The sequence below is a fragment of the Hemicordylus capensis genome, chromosome 3 (genome assembly GCF_027244095.1).
Source record: "Hemicordylus capensis ecotype Gifberg chromosome 3, rHemCap1.1.pri, whole genome shotgun sequence".
NCBI lineage: Eukaryota > Metazoa > Chordata > Lepidosauria > Squamata > Cordylidae > Hemicordylus > Hemicordylus capensis.
Window position 1 is genome coordinate 89383323 of NC_069659.1, and position 21044 is coordinate 89404366.

At 43.9% G+C, this 21044-nt stretch overlaps 1 protein-coding gene across 3 annotated transcripts; it reads left to right on the forward strand.

Moving 5' to 3' along the window:
- The first annotated feature begins 23 nt into the window (after positions 1 to 23).
- Positions 24 to 17067, forward strand: SMIM11 (small integral membrane protein 11). Of its 3 annotated transcripts, XR_008319674.1 has the most exons (5): positions 24 to 147; positions 5378 to 5492; positions 13464 to 13644; positions 15682 to 15799; positions 16868 to 17067. XR_008319674.1 is itself a non-coding variant. In XM_053310654.1 (4 exons), exons 2-3 carry the CDS (start codon positions 5472 to 5474, stop codon positions 13629 to 13631), a joined length of 189 nt encoding a protein of 62 aa, XP_053166629.1. In that variant the 5' UTR covers positions 24 to 147; positions 5378 to 5471; the 3' UTR covers positions 13632 to 13644; positions 16868 to 17067. The 3 variants fall into 3 exon arrangements, 2 of the variants coding, with proteins under 2 accessions (XP_053166629.1, XP_053166630.1); XM_053310654.1 differs by lacking the exon at positions 15682 to 15799; XM_053310655.1 differs by lacking the exons at positions 24 to 147; positions 15682 to 15799 and having other exon boundaries at positions 4420 to 5492.
- The last annotated feature ends 3977 nt before the right edge of the window (positions 17068 to 21044 follow it).

Genomic DNA, 21044 nt, shown 5'->3' on the forward strand with positions numbered 1-21044 from the left:
TGTTCCCCTTTTGGGGCTAGTGATGAAAGGGTTAACCACCGTTCTTTTAATTCTTAATGCTCTGGGAGTGGCACTTCCCCAACAGCACGGGCTTCTGGTAGTTGTAGTTTGAAGCTTTTCCTGCGTTAAATGGCTGCTTAGTGTAAGGTACTGTAGCACGCATGTTGCTTTTTAAATCGCAAAACGCAGGAATTGTTGGGATTGTTTTTATCGAGCGTGGGGCGGGGCGGAGATAAGACTTTCAATTAGAATGAGGGAGTTTCGTGGGCGTTATTGTGTAGTGGGTCTTTTCACTCTCGTAAATACCCTGGTCTGCCTAAAGAACTGTGATTTCCAATTATTATTTTTTGGTCGTTTGTTTCACCCGTTTACGGACCCAGTCGTATTCTCACTTAAGAGCAAGGCCCACGGGGCTCAATGGAACTTACCTCTGAGTAACCATGCATAGGATCGGGCTGCAATCTGCACGATGCACATTAAAAACAGGAGACTGCCTCCCCCCCCACCCGATTGTTTTAACCATTTCCCAATTCTTCATTAAGGATAGCTATATTGTGCAGACTGATCCTATGTGACCCGGAAGCAAGCCTCACAACTAAGCGTGCTAGTTCTGCTAGTAGCTAGAATTTTAAGACTTTTGTTGTTAGGACATTCTAACACAGGGAGAAATGCAAGAGTTCAACTAAGTCCTGTTTGATTGGATTTAATCATCTTCAATCCAGACCGTACAGCCTTGTTTTAACGCAGGACTTAAATTTGCTGTACTGTGGAGCTGATTTCACTTTTACCTTATCAATCTAAGCCAAAGGGCACTGCAGCTAGGGGTGATGGGAGCTGTAGTCCAACAATGTCTGAGAAGCCAACACTGAGAATCCTTGAGTTAAATCCTTATCGATATGTGTCACGTGTGGTTTTGAATACTCCTTTTTTAACTCTCCTAATTCATTACTCTAGATTTATGTGTGATTGGTGGTGGTGGAGGAAATGTGATTCTGTTACCACTGATGCAATTATTTATACGAGACTGTAGAGGCTCATATTGCAAAACCTGACATTAAGCTAGAACTTCTTTTCTTTTATTATATTTTTGTTGAGAGAGAGTTTCCATTTTAAGGACAACAAATCATGACAGGGTATAGTGCACTTGTATCTACACTTTACCGGGTTTTTTTGTTTGTTTTTTGGTTTTGCATGAGAAAGAAACATCACTTGCTTATGTGATTTCAGGGCTTCCAAGAGAGAACATAATCTTGAAAGCACAATATGTGAGGTTTCTTTTTGCCACTGATAACTGTGTGAATAGATTATACTTCTCTCAACATTTAAAGTAGGGAATTCTGCTTATCAGACACATCATTTTAAAAAATTAAATCTTTTCGACACAGGGCTTCAACTGACACAAACCAAGGCCAAAACATAGATACACATAAGCTCACAAGTCTGATGCTGGAGAGACAAGCACCTGGAGACTGGTGACCTTGCAGAGCGGGTATTCAAAACAGACATGGACCCATGGTTCCAAAATAAACTTGGAAGTGTGTTAACTTCCAAACTTACTTGGAAGTAAACTCCTTTGGGATTTATTAGCCCTACACAGTTGTTTTTATCCAAATTGGATAGAAAGTGAGATGTATGTGTTGGGGTTGTGGGGGATACGCCCTTAGAGAAAGGTCCTGGTTCAGATAAGCGAACCTTGGTATAGAGAAAAGAAGACCACCTGTTAGCTGCTTCTATTCATTTCAGTAAATTCACTTAAAATCCCCACCCCACCCCAAAAGGAATAAATGTCAGGGGAGGAATGATGATGTAACTATTGTATGGCTACTGGAATCTAGTGTTTCAGAAACTGTGTTGCTGCAGCTTTCGAACTTCTCTGTACTGTTTCTTTTTGTTGTTCTTGTTTTGCCTTGTACTCTAATTCTTTGGGGCTATTCTGAAGATCAGCAAAAATCGGGCTAGCCTCCGCTAGCCCGATTTTTGCTGATCGTCAGAACCACTGGGCTTGGCTGCGAGCCCGGTGGTTCCAGAGCGGGTAACCCGCTCGGGAACCCCATGTAAAAAACCAGGTTTGCGGAGCAAGCGCTCCGCAAACCTGGTTTTTAGAATCGTGAGTAGCTGTGGCGCGGCTTCGCGCCATGCCTACTTATGAGTAGACCCCTGGCCGGGAGGCTTAAAATCAGCCTCCCGGCTTGGGGGTCTCCCCAGTATGCCCTGCGCACTCGTGCAGGGCTTGCGGGGGCTGCACACACCCCGAGCTCCCCAGCCCCCACCGGCTCCATCTCGGAGCCGGCAATCGTGTGGGCGGACAATCCGGCTGCCCCACTCACTTCCCCAGACCGGGTCTTACGGATTGTGAGACCCGATCCTTTGTCTCTGCACACAGAGACAGAGGTTGTAGAGTCTCTAACCTTGGGCCTCTATTACTGTGGGGTGGGTGAGTAAGTAGAAGTCTAGTTCTGAGCCTCCAGATACCTTGTGAACTGCTTGGCAGACAGGGCTGGATTAAGACATGCTGAAGCCCGAAGCTATGTCAAGCATAAGAGGCCCATAGTGTTACAAAATGGGCTGGAAGTCCCACTTGACTCGCCCCGCCGGCCTCACTGTATTACTTAGTGTTATAGCAGCGTTCATCTGAAGAGGTGAATGCTGCCTGACCCCGTGTAGGGGTGTGCCCTAATCACGGTTCAAAGTACAGTTTGAGCACTTTTAAGAAAAACAAAAAGGGAAGTTTAAGGGAAAGGGGAGCAGGTGCTTTCCTGCTTGTCACTGCTCCTTCCAGCTTCCTGTTTGGGCGGCGTGCATCCCAAAAATCCGGCGCCTGGACACCATGTGCGTGCCGACAGCATGCGGGGCTTTTTGGAATGTGCACTGCCTGAACAGGAAGTGCTTGTACTAGGGATGTGCACGAACCGGTTCGGAGGCCATGTTGGAGGCCTCCGAACCGGTTTGGAACCGGACCGGTCCGGCACTGGGGGGGTGGTGTCTACCTTTAAGGGCAGGGGGGTAGAACTTACCCCTCCCGCCGCTCTTCCCCCTCCGGCGCTGCATTTTAGATTGAAGTTTTTGGGGCGGCAGCATTCCTCCCTGCCGCCCCTGCCCCCGCCGTTGCCCGGAAGTTGCAGTAATACGAGCACGCATGTGCGCGTCGCGGTGCACATGCGCCTGTCACTACCGTGCATGCGCGTGCGCCGGCGACAGGCAAGCGCGCGCTGCGATGCGCGCATGCGTGCTCGTATTACTGCGACTTCCGGGCAACGACGGGGGCAGGGGCGGCAGGGAGGAACGCTGCCGCCCCAAAAACTTCAATCTAAAACGTAGCGCCGGAGGGGGAAGAGCGGCAGGAGGAGTAAGTTCTACCCCCCGCCCTTAAAGTTAGACCCCCACTCAGTGCCGGACCGCGCCGCGTGTTTCCGTGCACACCACTAGCTTGTACCATGCTTCAAACCATAGTTGGGGCACCTCCCTAACCCCGTGATGGTGAGCGTTGGTGTAGACCGAGTCCTGGTATAATAAAATTTTGATATAATTTACAGTTATTTCTACAAAGATTTACAAACTCAAAATGATAAATAATTGTGTAGCCATATGTGTATATTTTTGTCTTATCAGAATCATGTCTGTTTTAGAGCCTTCCCCCCCTTTCCCCTTTGTCTTTCAATCCATTATATAGAACTTGAAATTTAGTGATTTTTTGGTATTCAGAGGCCCCTTGTAATTTAAGGCCCTAAGCTGTAGTGTAGTTCGCTTGCTGCTAAATCTGGCACTGTTGCCTCAGAGCTTGTCTGCACATCATGTGGTCAAATAGGAAAATGGGGCCAAAATGCAGTTTCTTAGATATGCGACTGTTGTGACCCTGGAATCTCCTCAGGCACTTGATCAAAGGCCATGAAGTAGCTCTTCTGGTACTATACCACTTCAAAATTTATTAGAAACTTAATTAGGCTATTCACACGTGCTTGCTAAACCAGGCTAAGGGAGCCCAGCCCAGTTTTGCATGCCCATGTGAACCGCCGGGATCGCATCTGATCCCAGCGGCACCACGGTGGCAAACCCGCTTGTGGAGCCTCCCCTCAAAATGGGGTTAGGAGAGCGAGCACTCTCCTGACCCCTTTTTGCTAATCTTGTGTCAGCCATGGCTGCTTGCAGCAGTGGCTGGCAGACTTGGGGGAGATCCCAATAATGCACCGTGCCCATGTGCGGTTCATTATTTGAGCTCTGGGGAGCAGGGCAACACGAGGCAGTGCGTCCCGGCACCCTGACCCTCGGAGCTACTGGCAGGAGCCAGTACTTGTCTGGGCACGTGATCTGCCCACCCAAGAAAGAAGGACTGCTCCTCTGTGAGGAAAGTAGGTTTAACCAACCTTCCCCACAGCCCGCCCTCTAGCCCTTCTCACTGGTTGTGAGAAATGGCTTAGTGTTTTGGAAAGCTAGCATCCCAAGGAGAGTGATTTTACCACAGGTGTTTTGGTAAAATGCCAGCTTTCCACATGTGATTCAAACATATATTGGGGGAGCACTCAAACATGCAACTTCCCATCTTCATTCTGAATCAGGATAGTCCCAGAAGAGCTGGAATAGTTGTAGACTGGTTCTCGGAGCTCTGTGGTAGTAAATAAAATATAGCAGTCTCTCTGTAGATTCTCTAACAATTGACTTTGCTTCTTTCTGTTTTACATGGAGATGTGTGGAAAGTAAATGCATCCTTTTAGTTCATACTTTAAAAGTATTAAAATGGGGTGGGGGAGGGGTGTCCACTTCTGGTGTTGGACCATCAATGTCTGAGAAACCTGCAAAGTGAAGAAAAATGCACAAAACCACAGTCTTCTAATGAGAGCATTACATACCACAGCCCCCATTCAGCTGAAGTTGGTTATGACTACTTCCAATTGAAATCAGTGGAACAAGATACTTGTAGCTAACCTTGCTTTCAATGGGACAACCTATTGTTGCTGAATTAGGGCATAGGTGTACGTTTATAAAACAGTCAGTATTTCTTTTTTAGCTGAATATCTACTAGAATGTTCAGCAAGTGGAAGGGGATCACCATGTCTCTATAAAGCAATGACAACTGTCTTCAACCAGTCATTTATCCGCTGTTTGTTGCATTCCAACTGCGTGCTGCCAGTAGTTCCTGTCACTCAGAGGCCAAACTCTCAGTCACTGTGAGAGCTTTCATGAATGTTCTGTATCTGTTCAAGTAGTAGGGATAGTGAACTTTTTATATTCACTTCAGAAGCTTGCATGAAGATCTATTCAAAGCTTACGTTAATGTATCTGTAGAAACAGATTTGTTAGATATTTTTGTCAGGTGATTTTGCCTCTAGCAGTTTCCTATATATCTAAGGTATAAATAGACTGACTGGATTTTTTCTCCCAGGTGTCTTTTTTAGCTCACTAATTTCTTATTAATCTGATCAAAAGTGGTTTGGCTTAACCTGAAGTCTAAGTCTTGACATCACCACAGAATCAAGATGTTGCTATTGAACTGGAAGGTAAGGACACTTTAATTTATAAAAGCTTGCATGCTAATTTCTAAGTCAAAGAATTTGTAAGAAATAATTCAATATATTAGATAAACTTTATTATTCAATACATAAATAAAACACATACAAAGCAAAACAAAAAACAAAACAAAAAAAACAACCCCACCACAGTAGTTCAAAGGATATTCAACTCAATCATCTTGCTCTGGATACTGATATCAGCTGCCAGGAATTTTGCAACTTTATTGGTGTTGGAAAAATCCTGGTCTGATAATAAGTTAAAATAAAACTCATCTAGCCTACCTGAATAACTGGTTATAATAGGCATAATAGAAGTAGAGAGTATATCGTGATAGTAAGAACAATACAAAAGAACATGTAACTGTTTTCACTATAGCCGAATCGTAAGAACAAGTGTGCTCATTGTAAGGAATATTCTGAAATCTTGTCTCAAGGAGAGCTCAGGGTAGCACACTATAGCATGCCAGTGTGAATGCTCTCTGATGTTCAAGACTGTGAGATTAGTGAGATATCTGGCAGGACTAAACCTTTGGATAACTCTCAAAAGTATCATGCATTGGTACCAAGCTTGGGTCTCTCAATGTCCTATATACACTGCTTAATAATTGTCTTGGCTGTCTCATATCCAAAGTATTGAGAAGAAAACTCAGGGATAGATAATTTTTCTTGCAGGAACCTTCTCTAGAAAGTTTGAAATAAGTCTAATGTTGTTAATGGAGCCAGAATGACTGGAAAAAAGATTAGTTTGAGCAAAAATCTAAAGATATATAGCCAAGCACAAGCCTCAGTTGAGATTAAACCAGATTCTAAACGTAATAGGAGACACAATGCAGCACTGAAAAATTGCCCTCAGAAATTTAGATTGAACTTTCTCAAGGCAATTATAATTGCGATAGATACAAAGTTGTGCTCCAAACAGCAACTGAGATTCAGCTTTTGGTTCTATATTTTGTGTGTGGATAGATGCCTTTGCTTAAGATCAGCCCTTTTTTAACAGCTGTTCATTGCTGTTCATTCTGTCATATAAATTCATTGCTTTGCAAGTTGCTGCTTGTTTGTTTATTTGTTCTTGGCATGTGATGTCTCCTGATAGTACTTCCACCTACTATCTTGTTCTGCAAATTCTGGCAGATGAACACACACTTCTAACTATCTGGTCATCTACCCTGTTTCTGTGCCTTTCCGTTTGGTCTGCTGTCAGGCAGATACTGCACACATTACTTATGCCTGTAGTGAATCTGGTTCATATGAACATATCCTTGTTACTTATTGGAGAGTGACACCTTGTTAAGTTTGTAGTAGATTACAATTTAAAACAACTGTATAATAATATGGTTGTTTCATAAACAGCATAGGTTACAGCTAGCAAAATAAGTATATAGAATATGGGCTTCAAGTTTGCCCTAAGAGAATAAAAAGAAGCACCACCTAAACTTTAGCCTAAGTATAGTAACTTTTAATATGTCTGTACAAGTTTGTTTGTTTTTTTAAGTCCACAACACCCAATTTATAGTGCTTTAAAAGCTCTATTGCTACACCGGCCAGTATCTAGACTGTGCTTGGAGCATTGTGAGTTCTAGATTCCTATAGCGCTGTCACTTGAACGAGAGAAGGGGGGAGGGGCAACCTCTTTTTTTAGAAAAAACTAATTTCCCATTCCCTGTGAAGCCCACCATACATCACCAAAATATGTCCCTGCTACAGAGGGAAGGGAAGATAGTAGAAAATTGTGCACCTTCATGGTAGTCTGGAATTCACACTGCTGCATGCACACAGTGCTAGTATGGATGAAAGCCATTAGGTTCAAATAACATACAATCAGGGGCGGAGCCACCATTCGGCGAAAGGGTTCAAAGAACTCAGGCCGCCAATGGGAAATGCCATGGCTCAGGCTCCATAGGAGCCCAGAGCGAACTCACCCTCCCACGCCTGGGCTGTTGAGAGCCCGGACGAACCCTTTGCTGGTTATTTCAGGCAGCTCCGACGGCTCAATAGAACTTTTTTCCCTTCCTCTCCCTCTCTGGAGGGAGAGAAAGGGGAAGACGTCCTATTAGGCAGCCGACCCTGCCTGAAATGATGAGCTGAGAGCTCGTTCGGGCTCTCGGCAGCCCAGGCCACGCCCCCTTGTCATGTGCCTTGTCATGTGTGAGGCGGTGTGGCCTGGGCTGCGAGAGCCCAAATGAGCTCTTAGTTTGTCATTTCAGGCAGGATCGGCTGCCTAATAAGACGTCTTCCCCTTTCTCTCCCTCCAGAGAGAAGCTGCCTGAAATAACCGGCAAAGAGTTCACCCGGGCTCTCGGCGGCCCGGGCATGGGAAGGGAGAGTTGGCTCTGGGCTCCTATGGAGCCCGAGCCACACCCCATGTGCGTGACGTAACGTGCACGGGCATATTGGAAGGGGCCGCCGAGTGGGGCTGGACGCAGACCACCGGTCGGCTGGCTCCGCACCTGTGTACAGTATACATGCATACAGTAGTGCATTTCCTATTTGTACTCTGCATGTGAGGGGGCCTGCACCTCTGGGGTTTTTGGTTAATCCATTCCTTGATCCAGGCCAGCTTTTGAATAGGGCTTTATTTACTTGTAATCCAGTCTTGGAGTAGAGGCGGGGCTAACAAACAGCCAGCAGCAAGAACACTGAAAAAGCAATCTGCCCTTGCCTTTCTGTACATAAATTCTATTTCATTAGACTATTAATATTCCCGATTCCACTCCACTGCCTTGTCCTTGCATGCCACAACTCTTTCCCTTGAATTCTACAGCGTCCAGGTTAATTTTTAAAACGAATGTATGTACAGTCATTCACACGAAAACATGTACATATATACAGATACCTGTATGCACATTCAACATAATGTCTGAATAGGGTGTTTAGTTCAACACACATACATTTTGCGTATGGTTTACACATATACACATCTGTTTGCGCATATAGTTATTCACACACATACATTAGTACACTACCTACTTGTACTTTGCATTTGAGGGGGTCAGTACCCAGATTTACTTTTAAAATGAACGCATGTACAGTCATTCACAGAAAAATATGTATACGTATGCCAACATTTATACACACATACAATGTTATGACTGAGTGGAACCTTAATCTGTAGCACATCTTAAAGGAATTATAATAAAAGGTAGTGGTGGTGTCAGTTTTGAAAACTTACCTGTAGAAATAACTGCTTGTATGAGCAACATAACATTGGAGGACCTGCTCAATGTATATTGCAGCAGTTTCTTTTGTGAAAAATATTTTTGTGCTCCTATGATGGCTTGAGGCCACCTAATGGCTCAGCGGGGAAATGACTTGACTAACAAGCCAGAGGTTGCCAGTTCAAATCCCCGCTGGTATGGGAAACACCTATATTGGGCAGCAGCGATATAGGAAGATGCTGAAAGGCATCATCTCATACTGCGTGGGAGATGGCAATGGTAAACCCCTCCTGCATTCTACCAAAGAAAAACCACAGGGCTCTGTGGTCGCCAGGAGTTGACACCAACTCAACGACACACTTTACCTTTTTTACGATTACAGAAGTAGCCCCTGCGATCTTCACTGAAAATCCTTCAATTTTGCATTGTTCATGCACAAAAAAGCCCTGAAAATAACATTGGCATTGTCTTATTATCCTGACTATGTATTTTGTATATATATTGTAACCGTAATGTTTTAATATTCACTGCTGATTTTTTTTAAACATTTAGTGCATTGTATTTTCTAGTTTGAGAAAGAAAGATATGAAGGGAATAACTAGTGATAATCATTGTTGACTGTTTGCAAGTTGTGAAGTCTACATGGAAAAAAGAGGAATGTTGGCTTGCAAAACCCTGTATTCCTGCACTAAAGTACCAAGCCAGGAACCAGGGAAGTTGCAGTGTGGACATGCCTTTGGCTAACAGGGAGCTTGTACATTTTTGCTCTGTATACATGTCTTACCTTTGGTGGGCAGGTGAAAAAGTTCTGCCCTGCCCACACATGCAAAGAAGGTGTTTCTCTCACAAACGTTCCATACTTGGGCAAATTCCTTCAGGGAAAGCTGGATTCCTGGCACTTTTCTCACCTAGATACTAACACAATATTTAATGTGGCATTTGTTTTTGGAATAATTGCAGATTTTCATGGTAACTTGCCTCTCATAAACTTATTTTTACAGCGGTGATGAGTGCCAAACCTGAGTCCTTATAAATGGCCTTTATAAACTTGAGTCCTTATAAATAGCCTTTCTTCCAAATCTGTGTTCCAGATTTTACACAGGTACATGACACATTATGAAAACTGGATCCTTACAGACCATCTGAAGATGACTCAGAAGCACCAGGTTCTGTTGAGAATATAGACCTGTAGCTTGTAAAACAGCCGTAACTCTGTGCAACATTCTTGATCCTTTCTTAAAATATCTCTTTGCTCTGCTGCCTACAGATTGCTCTCATCTGCCATTGGTTAGCCAAGAAGTGAAATGTGACCTTTATTCCCACTAAACTTCATTTGTTTTTAGCAACGTTAATGACTTTCATAGACCAGGCTAGATGTTACTTTAAGCATGTGCTTTGTAATTGCCTGCATTTTTTAAAAAAACTAAATTGCAGCTGTGGACAGGGTGAGGATCTGGATAAGAACCATGGAGGTGGCAAAGGGTTCAAGTTCCCTTCTTTCCATGCTGCACCCCCTGTTTCCACCCCCCCCACTACTATTAAGAATTTTGAAGGGGAAAAAACAAGCATGCAACTGCAAAGCATGTACTTAAAGTGACATCTAGTTTGGCCCATAATCTTCTGTTAAACTCAGCTACATTGGATGCATCCCAGAAGGATGTATGGCAAGTTCCAGGTGTGCAGCAGGGTTCCTGAGTCTCTCTCCAACCCATGTATCATTTGCCAGGTGAATAATGTTGAGGGTGGCTGTTTAGGAGAGGTGGCTGTTTGACACACCCAGAGCTGAAGGGAATGGCATTCAATAATATAAACGAGTAATCTTGGAAATTAATTGTTCAGTGTTCCCCTTGTGTACATAGCTTATAGTGCCTCCAAGGGACAAAATCTTACCAATATTTTCTTGGCAGGACTTAAAAGGCATGGAGCCCTAAAAGAATTCCTGTTTAGTAACTGTTATACTTCTCTCTTTCTTCACCTGCACTCACACAGAAACAGCCATTCAAATACACATACAGTGTGTGTGTGTGTGTTGTGTGCAGATTCTCCTACTGACTCAGAATCTGCTACAACATATAAACAGTACAGTACTTATTTTCACCATTCTAGGCAAGCTACTTGCAATATACATTTTCTCAGAACTTATAATGTTGGAATTATAATGTGGTAAGGAGGCACAACCATTATATTTATATTATTTATTTATCATATGTTTATACCGCCTGATATGTATATCTCTAGGTGGTGTATAAAATTTAAAATATTTTAAAATCACAAATTAAAATACATGACAATAAAAACTATAGAATAAAATTATTAAAACAATTTTTTTAATTATTAAAATTAATTCTAATTAAAAGCCTGAGAGAACAGGAGGGTTTTGAGGTTCTTCCTGAAAACAAACTGAGAAGGAGATGCTCTTATTTCATCTCCATAATAAGCAGAAAGCTTATTCCAAAGCCCTGAGGCAGCTACAGAAAAAGCCCGGTCCTGTGTTGCCACCAAATGACTGTAACCGGACTTCTCCAGAAGATCGTAACAGGCGGCAGGGATTATAACAAAAGTGGCTCTCTCTCAAATAGCCTGGACCCAAGCCATTAAGGGCTTTATAGGTAATAACCAGCATCTTGTATTTCACCTGGAAACATATTGGTAACCACTGCAGTTCTTTTAGAACTGGTGTTATATGGTCCCTTCGTGTTGTCCCAGAGACCAATCTGGCTTCCGCATTCTGTACCAATCGTAGTTTCCGGACTATGTACAAAGGCAGCCCCACATAGAGTGGGGTTTTACCAGCATATGTACCACTGTTTTAAGGTAATTCACCCCTAGAAATGGACGTAGCTGACATATCAGCTGAAGCTGGTAAAAAGCTCTCCTAGCTACCGCCTCCACCGGAGAAACCAGAGAGAGCTTTGGGTCCAGAAGCACTCCCAAGCTACATACCTGATCTTTCAGCGGGAGTGTAACCCCATACAGACCAGGCAGATCTAAACCATCGCTCGGGTCCTGGCCCCCCACAGTCAGTATCTCCGTCTTATTTGGATTCAACTTCAGTTTGTTATCCCTTATCCAGCCTGTTACTGTCACCAAGCAAGCATTTAGGGAAGATATGCCATTTCCTGATGAGGTTGTCATGGAAAAGTAAATCAAGGTGTCATCAGCATATTGATAACACTCAGCACCAAACCTCCTGATGATCTCTCCCAGCGGATTCATGTAGACGTTAAAAAGTATTTGAGACAGTATGGAGCCTTGTGGGACTCCTCACTTCAGTTCTCACTTAGCGGAATAACAGTCTGCAAGTGACCGTCTGGAATCTGCTAGAGAGGTAGGAGCGGAACCACTGTATAACAGTGCCACCCAATCCTACCTCCCCCAGGCGGTCCACAAGGATACAATGGTCGATGGTATCAAAAGCCTAAGAGAGATCCAAAAGGACCAGCGGTCAATTATGTTACTAGTGTGTTACTATTATTATTGTTACTGTTGTTGTTATTATTAATAATATTAATAATTAATAATTCGACTTCTATACCGCCCTTCCAAAAATGGCTCAGGGCGGTTTACACAGAGAAATAATATATAAATAAAAACAATTACAATAGTTACAATTATGTAACAAAAACAAGCAGTTAAAACACTTTCACAGAATAAAAACAATTAAAAGCAATTCACAGAGTGAAACAAAATAATTCCACAGGATAAAACAGACAGTTTAAAATTAATTTTAATTAAAAGCCTGAGAAAACAGGTGTGTCTTAAGGGTCTTTTAAAAAAATAAATCAGAGATGGAGACGTTCTTATTTTGATAGAGAATGCATTCCAAAGCCCAGGGGCAGCCACAGAGAAAGTCCAGCCCCGAGTTGCCTCCAGTTAAGCCATTGGCAACTGTAACCACACCTCTCTCCAGATGATCTTAATACATGGCAGGGTGACAAAGAAGGTGGTTTCTTTCAGAATTGGTCTTATATGATCCCTTTGTGTTGTCCTAGAGACCAACCTGGATGCCTCATTCTGTAGCTGTAGTTGTAGTTTCCGGACTATGTACAAAGGCAGGATTGTCTGGAGCTGAGAGGCCACCACCCTCTCAATCACTTAGCCCAACCACAGGAGATTAGAGACGGGCCTATAGTTGCTTAACTCTGAGGGGATTTTTTCAAGTAGGGTCTAATGATAGCCTCTTTAAGACAAGGAGGCATCCTACCGTCCCTCATAAAAAAATGGGCAGCTTCAATTACCCTACAACAAGACTCCAGTTCACAGGAGGACTTGTCACCTACAACATAGTCTGCATTATATATTATATTCAGTTTAAGCAAGCGTAAAATGATGCATATTGGGACAAAAAACCCCAACTTCACATATGCACTAATGGGGTCTAAGCTATTTATAAAGATAAAAGGTAAAGTGTGCCATCAAGTCGATTTCAACTACTTGCACCCACAGAGCCCTGTGGTTGTCTTTGTTAGAATATAGGAGGGGTTTACCATTGCCTCCTCCCGTGCAGTATCAGAGGATGCCTTTCAGCAGCTTCCTATATCACTGCTGCCCAATATAGTAGCAGTGGGGATTCGAACTGGCAACCTTCTGCTTGTTATTCAAGCATTTCCCCACTGCGCCACTTAAGATGACTAGGGATCAGTGGACCGAAAATAAAAATGCTAATTTTATATAACAACATTTTAGGTGTTGTAGTGAGATTATTCTTTCTCTTACACACTTATTCAAAATGTTTGGTCTGCATTTTTTCCAGTACTTTAATGATTGTGTCTGAATATGAACATGTTTATTTTTTCTGTTTTAGGCACTGGAAAACTTTCCACTGCTGATGTATATTTTAGCAGCTAAAACATTAATTCTTTGCTTAGCATTTGCTGGGGTAAAGATATACCAGAGGAAAAGGCTTGAAGAAAAAATGAAAAAAGAACAAGAGGAGAAGCTGAAAAGGGAAGCTGAGAAGAAAGAATCTTGAGGTGTCTTAAGAGGTACCTTCTGATTTGAAAGACTGATATTTGATCATATAGAAGTGTCCCATAGTGGTCTATTTAGCACCCATCAGTTTCCAGTAACAGAAAGTTTTCTGTGGAACTTTGGTATCCATCTTATGTTTTAAGGTACAAAGGGCCTTAGGTTTTCACATTACAGAATTTGTACACTTGCCCCCTCAATGCATGGAGCAAAAAAACACCCCCTGCAGTTTTGCTCATGACACATGACAGTCTACTCAAGGGATTACAGTTATTTTCTGTGCAGAAGAACCTTCTGCCTGGTAATGTTGTTGTTTGAGAAATGGGCCTGTCAGCTACCAAATTTTGCAAACACCTATGCTTAATGTTACTTATTGTTATACATTTAAGCACACTTTCCTCTTCATTTGTATGATGGGGTAAAGATGTACCAGAGGAAATGAAGGGAAAAAAAGAAAAAGGAAAAAGAACAAGAATAGAACTAGGAAAAAGAAATAAATATCTTTGTTTATTTCTTAAGTTGTGATCCTCAATCCTTTCTGGAAGCATAAGCTGCATTTCAGTTTCATTGGATCTGTAAAATGCCAGGGCACTGTTCTGAAGTCCAGAATGCTCATATTTATTGTGTGTTGATCACTATGGGAACTGATGTCTAAAATATTTGTCCTATTTTTAAAATACCTTAGAAACATAGCAAAAGAGGGACATATTGTTATATTGGCCAGATCTTTTTTTCAAGTCACACAGCACTGAAGGATACTTGCTTTGCTGGGCTTCATCTAGGCAATGATCTTCATTTAGGGCAGAAGTGGCTGCTGCTGCTTTATTAGTCAAGGGACTCGCTTTCTAACTAGGTGTGGTTTTGAGGACAGGTGCCAATGGAGGTTCCTTTCCTTCAAAGAAAGGAGTCCTTGCTTTGGAGGAAAGGCATCTTTGGATACAACCCAACCCTTCCCATCATGCACTAGGCAACACTGTGATACGCGCACACAGCCAGCAGCAGAACATTGATTTAGAGAGTTTTGGCCACACTGGTTTAGGAGAGACCTGCTATCGGCCAGCCTCACTGTTACATGGAAGAAGGCAAGGGATCTCTTGCTCTTAAAGGTGTAGCCATAAAGCAATGATAGCAGCTTAATCCTAGCCATGTTTACTCACATGTATTTTGGTGGTGTTTTTTTACATTACCCTTTGGTACCCTTGCATTTGCAGTGCACATGCTTTCTGCTTGTGAGAAATGGTTGTCTCTAGATTATATAGGCTGAACTACAGAGGAGCAGGAGGTTGAAGGTCTTGCCTTGCAAATATGTGGTTGGGAGGGGCATGGAGACAAGAATGCAGGGGGAGGAGGGCAGGGCCCATCTTCACTTCTTGTCCCAGGGCCTGGTCCAACCTTGTCATGTCCATGCCTTGGGCATTTTAAAGAAATTCCATTATCTCTGGATTAGGCACAGCAGATACTATTTGGGAGTACCCAGAGTATTTTTATTTATTTGAAACCGGTATATCCTGCTATTGCACTAAACAGTACCCAAGAGAGATAAAAGCAAACATAAAGCGAAACAGAACCATAAAAGTTAACATATTTCAAAATTATAGTTAAAAATAATGGGCAGCCTCTAGACTAATGCTGCTCTCATGTAAGGAAATTTAGTCTGTGAAATTCTTGCTGATCCACCATCTGATGCCCCCTGATAATATGTCCTTCAAGATTGAGTTACTCTCAGGGACATATTTCCCCCCAACGCATCAAGGACAGCCAAGGGAAGAGGGTGATCATTTGAAGTTGCCCCTTCCTTGCTGCGTGAGTGAAAAGTTCTTATGAGAGGGTAGTCTTAATTTTAATTCTGCACAACATAATTTATTTCCTAAAACTTAAAACAGTTATACAGTAGTAAACAGCATTTCAATATGCCTATTCCCTTCCCACCCCAAAAGCTCTTCTGAACAGATTAGTTTTAACTTCCCTTCTAAAATATTGATTGATTGATTTTATTTTGTTTTATTTTATTTTATTTTATTTATTTTAATACTGCCCTTCCAAAATGGCTCAAGGCGGTTAAATAGAGGATAAAACCTCTCTGGAGAGAGAATTCCAGTCTGGGAGCACCAAGGAAAGGTTCCTGTCCCTAGAAACCTTTCAACTAATCTCAGCTGCGAGTGGCACACTCAGGTGAGATTAAGCATCCTTATGGTAAACCCCTCCTGTATTCTACCAAAGACAACCACAGGGCTCTGTTGTGCTCGCCAAGAGTCGACACCAACTCGACAGCACACTTTTACCTTATGTATATTTTAGTGCTGCTTGTTGCAATCATGGGTAAGGAATCCTAGCTGAGAAAGAAGGGGTGGAGCAGAGAGAGTGGTAAGGGTAAAAACAGCAGGTAGGGGAAGAAGTTGGCTCCTCTCCTGCTGCTGCTGCTTCTCCCCTGCAGATTGTCCCCTCCCGACACCACTGTGCAGAGGGAAACAGTGGCCTGGGTTTCAGGATATGAGATGGCAGTGGAGCATGTAGGATCATAGGAAGCTGCCATATACGGAGTCAGACCATTGGTCTGTCTAGCTCAGTATTGTCTACACAGACTGGCAGTGGCTTCTCCAAGGTTGCAGGCAGGAATCTCTCTCAGCCCGATCTTAGAGAAGCCAGGGAGGGAACTTGGAACCTTCTGCTCTTCCCAGAGCGGCTCCATCCCCTGAGGGGAATATCTGACAATGCTCACGTGTGGTCTCCCTTTCAAATGCAACCAGGGCAGACACTGCTTAGCTAGCTCAGTGAAAGAGGATCTGCTCTGCATACAGAAGGTCCCAGATTCAGTCCCTGGCATCTCCAGGTAGGGCTGAGAAAGACTTCTGCCCAATCCTTGGAAAGCTGCTGCCACTCAGTGTACACCAGGGGTAGGCAAACTTGGCTCCCCAGCTGTTGCTGAACTACAACTCCCATCATCTCCAGCCTCAATAAATTGTAGGTGGAAATGATGGGAGTTGTAGTTCACCAGCAGCTGGAGAGCCAAGGTTGCCTACCCTTGCAGTATGGACAATACCAAGCTAGATGGACCAAAGGTCTGGTTCCATATAAGGCAACTTCCTGTGTTCTATCCTCAGGCATAATAGCATGAATAGCTGTGGCGTGAGCAGCATCAAAGCTAAAGAATGGTCCTTCTCACCTCACATCTGGTTTTCCATATGGGAAGACTAATATTTATTAGCTACTGCAAAAGTAACCATTCTGTTTTGTGTGCAGATTCTTGGTGATTTGGCAGCTTGCTTGGATTCCTTTCCTGAGACAGTTGAGGACTTTTCTGGAATGGAAACTGTGCCAGAGGAATGAAGCCCCAAGAGCAACATTTACCTAAACAAACAATGTGTTGCATTTTTTGTATATGTAATATAAGAATATTATGTTGGCTGTTTATACAATAAAAGCTCCCTTTGTAAAAATGGTTTTAGTCTCTGATACTAGCAATTGTATGTGTAAAGGTCCTATAGATAAGAGGCAATATGAAATTATCTACAGATGTCCACATTTCATAATTAAACAGAATTCTTTCATTTCTAAACCAGGTTCACTAAAACTTGCTGTCCAATCTCCTTTCACCAGTTAATTTCACCAGTTAAATAAACTGAGATCATTCATGACCTGATTGTGGATGAAGGAGCTGATCTGTTATGCACTATAGAGACCTGGGCAGGAGAGGCTAGTGGTCTGGTCAGGTCACAGCTTTTCCTGGTGAGATACAGTCTGGTGGAGCAGGTAGATGTGGGTGGGGAAGTGGTGTGACTGTGGCCTACAAGAATACCATCTCGCTTACAGGACCCATGTCAGAGAATTGGCCTATATTGAATATGTATACCTAAGCCTAGGGACCAAGGATAGACTGGGACTTCTGTTGGTGTACTGATCACACTATTTCCCGACAGAGTCCCTAACCGAGTTGATGGATATGATTGTGGAGTTGGCACTGGAGTCACCCAGACTGTTTATAGTGGGAGATTTCAGTGTTCCCTTTGGGACCAGGTTGTCTGGAGTGGCTCAGGAGTTCATAGTGGCTCTGACAAACGTGGCCTATCCCAAGTGGTCTCAGGACCAACACACGTTGCTGGTCACACGCTCAATTTCATCTGAAGTGGCGAGGTAGATGACTAGAGTGCAAGTGGAGAAAGACTTGACGTGAATCCAATAGATTACACAACAACACACATTTGAAGATCTATGCTCTGACAATGCAGGTGGCAAGGAAGCAGTTCTTTTCTACTCACATTGCTAACATAAGAACAGCCCTGCTGGATCAGGCCCAAGGTCCATCTAGTCCAGCATCCTGTTTCGCACAGTGGCCCACCGCTGGCAGGGGCGTAACGATAGGGGGGGCAGGGGGGGCATGTGCCCCAGGCGCCACTCGGGGGGCGCCAAAGTGCCATGTGGGACCCCCGTGCCACCACCACCCCACCCAAAAATTTTAATTTTAGCTTTGGGGTGCACAGTGCCACGGCACCCCAGCGAGCTCAGATCCGGGCGCCGCACTGCATGCTGCTGGCTGTGCTACGAACCTCCTCCTCCTGAGTCCTGGCACTCCCTGTCCCACCCCCGGGCGCCTCTGTAATCTCTAGTTGCACGTGCTTCATTGCACGCTGAGGCTGCTCGCGAGAGAGGGAGGAGCATGTGTTTTTTTGTTGCTCCGGGAGTAGAAGAGGCTGCCTTGCTGCTGTGTGGGGAGAGCAAGGAGCAGTGGACTACAACGATCAAGCCGAGGACGGAGCCAGGAAAAGGAGGAGGGGGAAGCTTGCTGCTTTCTCAACAATAAGACCAAGGGGTGTGTGTGTTTATTTATTTTTTAAAATGAATTTGCGGGGGACTTGCTTGTTGCTTGGAGGTTTCTTGGCGGGCGGGGGACTGTTGGGTTGGCACGGCTGGCTTGGAGGAGAGGAGACTGAGAGACTAGCAGCAGGGCAGGAGGAGGACTGCAGGACAGACAGAGCAACTTACAAGTGAAGCAATTTGATGCATGCCATACAGTAATCCTGCATGCATAAGAGGGAGGAGGGAATACATGATGGCTGGCTGCAAAACAAAGTTATCTTCTCTGGTGGTCACTCATCATGAGCTCAAATATGCAGCGGCGGCGCGGCACACCCACCATGTGACCCGTGAATGCTCCTGAAGGGGGGCGGGCGGACGGGCAGGTGGCATTTGTAAGAGTAAAGGTGGCGCCCAGCTTTTAAAAACAGGCACAAACTTGAGGGGAGGCAGAGAGAAGTGAAGGCGGTGGCCACTGTTCCTCCTCCTCCTGCCGCTGCTGCTGCGCCTTGCCTTGCCAGCCTAGAAACACGCCCACATGCCGACGAGAGCGAGCAAGAGGCTGAAAAACAAGTGTGTGACTTCCCAACATCCAACACAGACGTTAAAGTCACTTTGATTTAAATGTGAGCATTAAGTACATTCTTAAAGCAGCTCCGTTTACTTTTAGATGCCCCGCAGCCCACCCCGCCCTGATCATTCAGCAGAGCGCAGCCTTCAGAAGTGGAGCCCATTCTAATGCATGCAGAGATAAGAACTTCATTTTACTCCCCGTCTTTTCTATTTGTGCTGCGGGAGGGGCGTAGAAGAGGAGGGGGTGGCTGCTTTGTCAAAGTTTTTGTCTGTGGCGACATTTCTTGGGTTGTCATCAGCACCAGTTGTTGGGGGAAAGAAAGGCAACAGTTTTCCCTGTAGATTCAAGCCCCAACCGCTTAGGTCAGAGGCAGAAATGCTGTTTTGCAGACACCAGAAATCTGATGAACTGCATAAAACCTTTGCCTTTATGGCCAGTCGTCGTGGTATGAAAGGAATGGTGCACCGTAGAATTTTGGGGACATTGGGATGTGCTAATGGTAGATTGCTGTCTTTTTGGTTGATATAGTGTAGGAGATGTTTTGTTATTGGAGCAAGGAGTAAGCAGGGAGAGATGATGAAGGCATGAACTTCTTCAAGCTTTGGCAATTTACTCCTAAATTAACTTAAGCAGTAAAAGTGTCTCACTTCTGTTCTGTCAGTGTTCCTATTGTTGTTGCTTAGTGGGGATTCAAGCTTCTTTGCTTTTCCTTCAAGGTGTGGAGAAAGCGGACAGAGGCATGCCTACCTTCCAAACTTGTAATATTAGAACTTGTGGGTCATTGAATGAAATTTAATGATCAGAGATTAGGAACAAATTTAAAAACTTATTCATACAAGGAATAGTTCTTATGAAACTCACTGTCACAAGATATGATGGCCACTTGCTGAAAGAATAGTAGAGAAAAACATGTAGGCAAGATTTATAAATGGACTCAACGGCACAACCTTACCTTAATAAAGAATGAAAACAATTTCATAACATTCTCTCCCCACCCCTTCCCCATTTTGCTGAGATGCCTTTAAAAATATTATAGCTAGATTGGATAGGTCTCTCAGTGGTGATTAATGATAACATATATAAACCTCCACGTTCAAAGACAGTAGGTATGCCACAGAACACCAGTTGTGCTGAGCAACTGAGAACACACGGCAGCAGGCGGCTGCCTCCTGCAGGGCCAGGCTCTCTCTTGCTAGGAGAGAGACTAAATTTTTTAAAGGTATTTATTATTTATTTTTAGCCATCCAAAGGCTCTGGGTGCTTGGGAGGGGCGAGGGGGGGGGGGCGCAATTTCAGTGTTTGCCCTGGGCGCCGTTTTCCCTAGTTACGCCTCTGACCGCTGGAAGCCACAGGCAGGAGTTGAGGGCGTGCCCTCTCTCCTGTTACTCCCCTGCAACTGATACTCAGAGGCATCCTGCCTTTAAGGCTGGAGGTGGCCCACAGCCCTCCGACTAGTAGCTGTTGATAGACCTCTCCTCCATAAAGTTATCTAAAAGCCATCCAGGTTGTTGGCTGTCACCACATCTTGTGGCAGAGAATTCCACAATTGGATTATGTGTTGTGTGAAAAAGTACTTCCGTTTGTTGGTCCTATATTTCCTGGGAATCAGTTTCATGGGATGACCCCTGGTTCTAGTGTTATGGGAGAGGGAGAAGAATTTCTCTCTATCCACTTCCACACCATGCATAATTTTATAGACCTCTATCATGTCTCCCCGCAGTCGTCTTTTTTCTAAACTAAAAAGCCCCAAGTGTTGTATTCTTCCCTCATAAGAAAGGTGCTCTAGGCCCCTGATCATCTTGGTTGCCCTCTTCTGCACCTTTTCCAGTTCTACAATGTCCTTTTTTAGATATGGTGACCAGAATTGTACGCAGTACTCTAAGTGTGGTCTCACCATAGTTTTGTATAAGGGCATTATAATATTAGCCGTTTTATTTTCAATCCCCTTCCTAATGATCCCTAGCATGGAATTGGCCTTTTTCACAGCTGCCGCACATTGAGTAGACACTTTCAACGAGCTGTTGAAACTTGCTTCTGCAAGTTCACGTCCAG